At 40.1% G+C, this 10524-nt stretch overlaps 1 protein-coding gene across 1 annotated transcript in view; it reads right to left on the bottom strand.

The window, feature by feature from the left end:
* Nucleotides 1–1814: 1814 nt before the first annotated feature.
* The window catches only part of si:ch211-127i16.2 (probable flavin-containing monoamine oxidase A), a 52906-nt gene continuing 44196 nt past the window's right edge, over nt 1815–10524 (bottom strand). Inside the window, 2 exon segments of the mRNA XM_046860357.1 lie at nt 1815–2249; nt 6431–6531. Coding sequence (XP_046716313.1) covers nt 1922–2249; nt 6431–6531 — 429 coding nt within the window. The 3' untranslated portion in view covers nt 1815–1921.

The following is a 10524-nucleotide window of genomic DNA, read 5'->3' as shown; positions in this document are numbered from 1 at the left end:
CGAACGCTGACTGCACCTCAGGCCGTCTCACCTTCTCACCTAAACCAGTACCTGACTTTACTAACACCCTCGTAGCTGAATGGATCTCCACAAAATCTAGTGGAACATCTTTCCATTAGAGTGAAGATTAATATATCAGCAAGTGGAGACCAAATGTGGAATAGGATGTTCAAAAAGAAGTTCAGGAAGAACTTTTGCCTATATATACAGTAGTATGTTATAGAAATATTTATGCGATGAAAGAAGCCTATATGAAGAATATTATCTACATGAACATTGAAGGAAAGACTGAAGTCAATAACCACACCACTGATAAAACAAAAAGACCATCCAGAGATACGAGAGCTTCCTTCTGGATGCATATTGGCCTAAGAAATTACTTCCGTCTTATTAAAACAGTTATAAGGAAGTGGTTGAAGTTGGACCTGGTGTTTCTCATCTGGCTTTGCTGAAACTACAACTGTGTATCATCAGCGTAACAGTGAAATGGAAGTGTTTCCATTCACATTAATCCTTAGATTTTTTTGGATGTCTGTATGCTGTTTCCGGTTTATAAGACCTCCGTCATGGCACCAGGATGGATCAGGCATCTACAGAGAGCAGAGACATCCAGAAACACTGGGATTTCAACCAGAGAAGCATTCTTCATTAAGAGCTTGTGATGAAATCGGTTTGGAAAAGATGTTACCGTGATTGAGTGGATCGTTTATTAAGGGCTTGTTGTGTAGGTACATGAGTGTGTGGAATTTTTACTCTACAGTCTGCTCTCATTACAAAGCTCTCAGAGATCCCAGACCTTTTTGGGCACCTACTCATGCTGGGTATATTTATTCCTTTTTTATAATTCTGCATCTGTATATAATACTGCATCAAAAAGATCAGACAGACAGACAGACAGACAGACAGACAGACAGACAGACAGATAGATAGATAGATAGATAGATAGATAGATAGGAACTTCAGTGTTGCTAAAATGAAACCCTAAAGACAATCAGAGATTGTGAATGAAGATGTCAAGCGTGATGCTTTTAAGTGTGTATCCAACATTGTCCTCCATCAGTTAGGGGAAATACAACATCTTTTTTCAGCTTCTCCCATTAGGGGTCTTCACAGCAGATCATCCATCTCCATACCCCCCTGTCCTCTACATCTGCCTCTTTCAAACCAACTACCTGCATGTCTTCCCTCACCACATCCATAAACCTCCTCCATGGCCTTCCTCTTTTTCTCCTTCCTAGTGGCTCCATCCTCAGCATTCTCCTACTGTTATACCCCATGTCCCTCCTCTGCACATGTCCAAACCATCTCAATCGAGCGCCCATCACCTTGTCTCCAAAACATCCTGCGCTGTCCCCATTTCTAGTCAAGTCAAGTTTATTTGTATAGCGCTTTTCACAACAGACATTGTCTCAAAGCAGCTTTACACAAATCAACAGTGAAGGTGAATGGTGTGCATTTGTCCCTGATGAGCAAGCCGTGGCGACTGTGGCAAGGAAAAACTCCCTTAGATGTTATGAGGAAGAAACCTTGAGAGGAACCAGACTCAAAAGGGGAACCCATCCTCATCTGGGGATGAATAGGGAATCAGAAAGCGTTTCACAATGAACAGAGTAATAGGACTAATAGGGAAATAGGGAAAAACAACATATGGCTGGAAATGAAGGTGTCCCAATATTTTTTGTTCATATACTGTAGTGGCTCCCGTTAGGCATCAATCTAATGTCTGATCTAATGTCTGATCTATTTTAAAGTTGAATTGTGGCACAAGCACACAAACAGCATTAGATTTGCGATTAGCTTTTGCATTTCGTGTTTATTTATTACATACACTAAAAACATTCATGAACAAATACTCAGAATGAGACACATGTAATAACAGAATTCTCCTGATGAAAAACCAAACCATCATCATTAATCATCTCTAAACTACAGCCAAAACATGACTGAGACAATTTTTGGCCAATCCTGGTTTGAGCAAGAGCACTGCCCCGCCCACAGCGACAACCATGACAGTCAGACCAGCCAGGAGGCGGGATGAAGTAACGGAACCATGGGTGCAATCCCAAACCCGGGATAAATCCAGCGGTGCCCTTATAAGGTCTGCTTTCACTTCTTGGAGTTCGCTCTGAGACAGAACGTCTGGAGAAACGTCTGCGAGAACTTCAAGAGCTGCCCGATTGCCAGACTGAACGGCACCACTCAGGTAACCACACCACTGCATCGCCGTCTCTGTTCCCGCCCAGAAGATCCTGAAAACAAGCAGGAGGTCATAAAGGCATTGAAATTGTTCTTTATTCTGTGTGCTGGATTCTGGTCTGGTTTAGAAAGTGCTGAGGAATTTTCTATGAGAACAGCTCTCAGCAGGTTTACATAGGAATGCATGGTTATGTAACATTAATGGAAGGAGTCTCCAGTGTCAGTGCTTTGTTACAGTCAAAGGTAAAGTTAGAGCAGTCATGCTGGAACAGGGTTTGGTCTCCAAGTTCACAAGAAGGCAAACTTTACAGTGGATGCCTTCATATCTAAAGACGTTCTATACAATTGTTTGCCTTCAACTTGATAGTAACAGTTTGGGGAAGAACCACATACGTCTGGAAAAGTTTTTTCACATTTTTTTTCTTTCTACTATATAAGGAAATTTAATAAATAATTAAAAATATAAAAAAAAAAACATACCTACACACATACATACAGGCATAAATGCATAATTTAACATTATATTAGAAACTTTGAAAAATATCTTTAATATATGTGTGATTTTATTACATTTATTTATTTAAATTTTTTGTTTGTTTATTTCTATCAATAAATACGGATTTGTTTGCATTTAGTTGTAATTTGATGTGAATATTCTTTCTTTAGGGATATCGAATGATCAGGTTTAAAAAAGAAAAAAAAAGATTGAACTCTCATCCTCAGGCCACTCTGTTCATTGTGAAACGCTTTCTGATCGAGATGTTACATCTGAAACATATTTTTGAATCCCATCTGACAGGTGAAAGTCCTTCTCTGATATTACAGCACGATCCAATCCCACAGCTCGGTGATCGCGGCTCTCCGTCTGGCTGCCGCATTACACCGTCTCAGACTGCAGCTCAATTCTCCACTCTGATTGGTCAGGAGGTGTTGATTTATTTTCTATAACCACACCTTTGACCGTAGCACTGGTTTATATTAATGTCAGAAAATGTTGATAGTTTTAATAAAACCTAATAATAATAATAATAATAATATTAATAATATTAATAATAATAATGCTTAGGGAAGGATGCAGCAGTTCTAAAACATGTAGTAATACGCCTGGCGTAGGAAGCAACACTTCCTGGTTGGTGGTAGGCGGAGACTTGGTGGTGGGTGGGGACTTGGCAGTGGGCGAGGACTTGGCGGTGGGCGGGGACTTGTGTGTTTAAAAAAATAAAAAACCCACAAAAATATACCACACTGTAAATAATATTATGTCACAGCAGGGCAGTATTGATGAAAATGTTATTGCATTACAACATAAAGAGTGTAAGAGCCAATCAGGTTTCAGTATGCAAATGAGCACCGTGTAGCAGCAGTGTTCGCTACTGTGATCAATTTATTCTGTTCAAGCTTTTTTGTAAACCTTCAACAGACGATTTTCTATTGAGTGTAATGAAAGGGAAAAAAAGAAAAGAAATGATTTTAAAAATGAAGGATTTGTGCGATTGTGAGAGGCGTAGTGTATACAGATGATGGAGTGATGTAAAATGATGTGGAATAAACGTCTGTACAGGAACAGGAATAAACTCTGCATGACTTTCTGCTGTTTTTATTTCTCCCCATGTTTCTCAGTCTGATTCAATACACGTGATGTGTGTGTGTGTGTGTGTGTGTGTGTGTGTGTGTGTGTGTGTGTGTGTGTGTGTGTGTCAGGTTTAGGCATTCGTGAAACGCCCAAGGCATATTTCTCCACACTCTCTGTTCACCTGGGATGCGCTTGCGTGTGGATCTCTGACATTTTTAAGGCAGGTCTGGGTGGGTTTGGTTCCCTCTGGGCCTCAGCAAACCGCAGACAAAGCAGGAGGACCAGGGCCAAGTGTGTTCGTGTGTGTGTGTGTGTGTGTGTGTGTGTGTGTGTGCCACTACTTTTTCCAACATTCTGCCTCCAGCTCTGTTTTATTAAGTCCTGCAGCCTCTCTTTATTGAAGCCTCGACATGGTTTCATGCTTCCGATAGATTGCGTATTAAATACTAGATCCAAGTCAAGTCAAGTCAAGTCAAGTTGATATATACATCTGTGTAGGCCAAAAGTTTGTGGACACCCGCCTATAAGAACATGTGCTTTTTTACACATTAAGTCTCCAATTAATGTTATAATAAGTTTCACTCTTCTAGAAAGATGTTCCACCATATTGTGTGGATATTTCCTGGAGATTCATTCAGCTACGAGGGTGGTAGTAAAGTCAGGTACGGATGCAGGTGGGGTGAGGAGGCCTGGGGTGCAGTCAGTGTGAAAAGTCCATTCCAAAGGTGTTTCATAGGTGTTCAATATGCCAGACATCTTTGTGTAAGTTTTGCCCAGTTTCACGCAGAATTTCCCGTTTGCTCTTTGTTCTAACACGCTCTCCGTGTTGAAATCGCAGACGTGGTAATGCACTCGGGTCAGAACAGCACCAGTTACACCGTTAATCTACAAACGTTATGATACCACCTCATATTGAGGCCGTTCAAACTGCTATGGTGAGGAACCCTCGTCGTTTCTTTGAAATGATGCACTCATGTTGTAATCTTTATTCGCTAAGCTAAATAGCCAATCGGAGTTCTGCTTGTCGCCGCACACAGAACCTGCCGAAAAACAGCTGACGCAGCCTGATAAAAGCCAACAGTATGGAAGATAGCGAAAAAATTAAAGCCCGCCGAAGCTCAACCACACCCCCCACATTGTCCGCCAGCCGAACGCAGCTTGCTATTTCCAGGGCTTTAAGTTCTTATCCTTCATTCTTAATCCAGCCTTATATATTTCATTGCTTAAACATGATGCTACTTTTTGAAAAGAGAATTAGTCAGTTTTTGGAACTGTTTTGTTAGCGAGTCTTCAACCAGCTGTAGTTTAGGCTACAAGTCGGCACGGGGACCAAAACCTGCTAACAAGTGCACTGATTGTAGAGTCTTGCGGTGTTTAAATGTTTAGTTTGAGCAATTCTCTGTATCACGTGTTGTTAATTAACTGTTAGATTTGATTAGATTTAGGTGGAAAAAAATTGGCATCATATATCAGCAATCGGCCGCCCTGATTCCTGAATATCGGCATCGGCCGGAGAAAAATCCATTTCAGTCGACCTTTAATGTGCACCACTTCCACTGCACCATTATAACTAATGACAAGGGGTTCGAAACGAGCTCACACTGGTTCCAGAAAAAACAGGGTTGCCAAATCCTTATTCCAAAACTCCCCGTTTCCCTGTGCCATCCAGTATTATTTACCCACTTCATTAAAAAGAAAATTATTTTCAGAACAATCTGTCCAGCAAAAAAAAAAAAAAGCTTTCGTACACAAGATCATTAAGGTATTTACACATTTACAGGTTGTTTTATAAAAAGTTTTCACGGTACACGTTCCTGCGAAGGAGCTGTTACTATAGCAACGGCAGCTATCAGAAGGAACACGTTTTAATCCAACCTTGCAGTTCTTATCATATTAATCAGCACCGTGTTGAAGTGTTTTGCGGCGTGTCTCGTGTTCACGGTACACAAAGGACGTCGTTCTGGTGAGTGTGTATGTAGGTCAAGGACGGATTAACCGCGCTTTGGCGTTACAGATCAGAACGCGGCAGAGTGCAGCGAAGTCTTTCCATGTGTCTTACTTTGATGAGATCTTTCTCCTCTTTGGGGATTTAATTTCATTATGGAAATGCATTACCTAGCTACATCACTCTTGGTTCTGGCACACACACACGCACACATACACACACACACTTGCTCATGCTCTACAGATGTGTTCGGTTACGGCCGATGCCTAACAGGAGCCATTACAAATGGATTATAGCGCTGCTTCCCTGGAGGGAGCCGTGGCTGTGACCTCCACTCCATTGGTTTGAGGCTCATTATGCGTTTTGGCTTCATGACACACACACACACACACACACACACACACACACACACACACACAGACAAAAGCACACACACAAGCACATGCCTCCATCTCGTCCATTTACTTACTCCATATTCTGCTCACACACTCACACACACACACACACACACACACACTCACACACACTCATCACTCCCTAACCTCCAAGGCCACTAATGCACTTTAGCAACTCGAGGCACAAGGAGGGTTGTGGTCTTCAAGAACAAAATGCTGCCCGCAAGTATTTAAAAGGATTCCAATGCATGCTATGTGTGCGTGCATGTGTGTGTGTGTGTGTGTGTGAGTGTGTGTGTGTTTCTTTTGGCTTCTTTGTACCTTCCACATGGTTTACGGAGACCGGGATGGTAGAACGTCAGCATTCCAGGACCCATGACGTTAACAGGACATCCTCCGTTGTATTCCTCTTCAGCCCAGTCCTGAGAAAAACATCAGGATTGTGAATTATTTTACAAACATGCACACACACACACACACACACACACACACACACACACACACACACACACACGCACACACACACATGCACACACACTTATTATAGTGCCAAAAGTATAAGGACACACGATTTTTCCAGCCATATGTGGTTCTTCCCAAACAAACTTTTAGGCACACATTTGTGCAGGACGTCTTTGAAGGCTGTGTCACTTGAACTAGGAGACCTTAAACCTGTTTCAGCATGATGATGCCCTTGTGCACAAACCCAGCTCCATTAAGATCTGCTTTCCATGAGTTATAGTGGAAGATCTCCTGCTATAGAGCTCCAACCCTATTGAACATGATGAATGTGAACACTGACTGCACCTTTCAGCCTCCTCACCTTCTGACCTACATCAGTACCTGACTTCACTAACACCCTTGTGGCTGATTGAATCTCCACAAAATCTAGTGAAACATCTTCCCCGAAGAGTGGAGGTTAGTCTAACATCATGACTTCACAATCCTCTAAACGGTGAGGCAGATGGTCAGGACGCTCTCCCTCTACTGTCCCTCTGTGGAAGGTGCTGAGGACGTGGAAGGGAGGAGCTCAACTCTTTTGTAGCCTCGGTAGGAAGTAAAGACGCTGATTGACTTGACGTGTACCATGCAGAGAGGTGTGGTGAGTCCAGGATGTGGAACTCATCACTGATAGAATCATGATCTCTCCATTTCTCACAGAGTTCTTATTGGAATATTGACTGCTTCAGGCAAAGTTTGGTTCTTTAGTTCTTTAATAATTACTTAGTGGTCATGTTGCACACACACATACACACATTTATACTCACACACAAACACACATACACACATTTATACTTACATACACAAAGTGTTTCACATTTACAATTCACTTCCCAGCCTGGTTCATTTTTGTGTTTTTATCCAGTGTGTGTGTGTGTGTATGTGTGTGTGTGTGTGTGTGTGTGTGTGTGTTGAGATGATCTCAGGACTCAAACTGAATATTTTCATCATGTCAGAGATGCTATCAGTTTCACCAGGAGAGAGTTTCACTTCTCCACCAGCTGTAAACACGTTTATACCACTTTACTAAAGATTGAAGATGTATGGGCCCTGACACTTCACACCAACCTACAGCCCAGAGAAATACACACTCTCAAGAGTGTATACACACACACACACACACACACACACACACACACACACACACACACACACACACACACACAGAGCATCTCATTTTTCACTTTCCAAACAAGCTTTCTCAAGATTTCTGCTCATGATCTGGCTACACTCGAGCCGAGAAGAAAAATGGACCGAGGCCTGAAACGGCATCTGAAGTTTGTAAAGAGTTTAACAACAAATCATTGTTCAAGAATTAAACAAATGCACTCATGAGACCCTCCTGTGCCACTGTTTACTTTTTGGAAGAAAGCAATACACAGGGGAGTTACAGTAAAAAACATTATTTAGTAGTTACAGTTAATGATGGGAATGTCTGCAAAATGACTAGAAAATAAAATACTGATAATTATTGTTATTCTGGTTATATTTATATAAATACAGTATATATATATATATATATATATATATATATATATATATATATATATATATATATATATATATATATATATATATATATATATAGGCCTGGGGTGCAGTCAGTGTTCACATTCATCCCAAAGGTTTTCAAGGTAAGGTTGCGATCTAAACTCTATAGCAGGAGATCTTCCACTCCAACCCCTGGAAAGCAGATCTTCATGAAGTTGGTTTTGTGCACAGGGGCATCGTCATGCTAGAACAGGTTTATGTCTCCTAGTTCAAGTGAAGGAAATATTTCATGTTACTGCATTCAAAGACGTCCTGCACAATTTGTATCACCAACTTATTAACAGTTTGGGGAAGAACCACATATGGCTGGAAATGTCAGGTGTCCCAATACTTAATAATAAATAGTAATAAATCATTACAAATGTATTCTGCACACGTGAAAAGAAAGTGCAGTATATAGAGTACTGTCTATGTAGTGAATTCTTGGAGCATATAAAAAATTACATATTAAAAGTTTAAATTCTTATACATGAAATATAAAACCGTGATGATGAACATGTTTGACAACAATAAAAAAAAAAAAAAAAGCTTTTTATAATACATTAATTACTTTATCTATTTATTGGTTAATTCTTTCATTTTCTGTTCTGATTTCATGTGAAAAAAAAACATATTTTCAATATTTTGGAGCTACTCGAAGCTCATCCGTGTCTTTTAAACCATTAGGGCTCAGGTTTTACCTTGAGCAATGCCCATAGCTGCTCAGTTGTATAAATCCCCACAAGCACACTGCAAAATCTTGTGGAACATCTTCCCAGAGGCGTAACAAGTGAGGATTAAATCTGGAATGAACACACATACCAATCTTATGCTTTAGTGTCCACAAACCTGTGGCCATATAGTGTGTATGTACTGTAGGTAAACATTTTCAGTTCCAATTAAAAATATCATCATTTCCAAGCCCAATACTTATCATTATTTCTGGACTTAATCAATTATGTGCTCTTTTTTGTTTTCTTCAGCTATTTTCTGCTCCTATCCGAGGTACAGATCAGTGCTGTCACTACTTTTCACGTCACTTTAGATGATACGAGCGTAACAGTGCTTTACTGCTCCTTAATTATTTCACATGCAATTTATTTCAAATAAAAATCAATGTCGTGCATTTTCAGAGCCGTGGACGTGACAGTAGCGAGATGTCTGCATTTTCCTTTAAATCAATGCAGACGACATGAAGGTGACCCTGAAACTCCTTCAGATTTCTCATAACCCGGACGGGAAAAAGACGCCATATCGTCGTCCCGTGGGTCCAGGATTTCAACCTTCATCCGGCTGCAGACTTTTTAACCGCGACGTGCTTTTCGATGTCTTTTCCTTTCTAGATTCAAGAAATCCAACAAAGGAAATATAGCTTCAGGTTTCATATTAGAAACATTATTAATAAAAAATTATTAAAAATTTGTATACTTTTGTAAAGCAGCGAAGTCAAAACCTCGCTTTGTGATGCTTTGATTGCACACTTTTTCTGTTTCATGTTGTGAAGGCGTTCCTGTCTTGTGTAACCTTCATTCCTTTCACTGTTCATTTTTCTAAAAGAAAAAAATAACAAAACGAGAATTAAAAATACACTGCTCTGGAGTGGTTTTAAAAATATCTACACTTTAAGGACAAACATTTGTGGACACCTGACCATAAGACTGGTATGTGCTTCTTTTTGAACATTCCACTCCACATTTAGTGCCCATTTGCTCTTATAATAAGCTCCACTTTTCTGGGTAGATGTTCCACTAGATTTTCAGGAGATTTTAGAGATTCTTTCAGCCACAAGGCTGTTAGTAAAGTCAGGTATTGATGTGCTGTAGGTGAGAAGGTGAGGAGGCCTGGGGTGCAGGTAACGTTCACATTGATCCCAAAGGTGTTCAATGGGTTTTGAAGCTCAATAACAGGAGATCTTTCACTCCAGCCCATGGAGCCAGCTTAGAGCACAGGAGACTCTGCGAGTGTGTAAAGCTGTTCTTAATACTAAAGCAAAATTTTTTTTACTGAAGATTAAACAGAATATCTGGACATTTATAAATTTGGTTGATCAAAGTCAATCTTCATACTGTTACATTACCGAGTTTGTCACATAGAAACAGAAGGAACATGAACGTGTCTCTCCACACTTTTTACAGGCACTGTTTAAAAGTGATTACTAAATGTAAAAGTAAAAAAAAGTATGTATGTATGTAAGTAAGTAAGTATTTCTATCTAATGATCATTTACAGACTTTCACCTAAAAACATTGAACCTTTGTATACATTTTAGTTTTAAGAATTAATTTCAATGAATTTGATGAAAGAGATTTCCAGTTGCTGAAATAACAAAACCAAACGCTGCGTAAATAATTAATGTTGATCATGTTGGTAAAGGAAGGTCTACGC

Source organism: Silurus meridionalis, chromosome 11 (assembly GCF_014805685.1).
Source record: "Silurus meridionalis isolate SWU-2019-XX chromosome 11, ASM1480568v1, whole genome shotgun sequence".
In the NCBI taxonomy this organism is placed as follows: domain Eukaryota; kingdom Metazoa; phylum Chordata; class Actinopteri; order Siluriformes; family Siluridae; genus Silurus; species Silurus meridionalis.
Note: the sequence above shows the minus strand (reverse complement) of the source record. Positions and strands in the feature narration are given on the sequence as shown.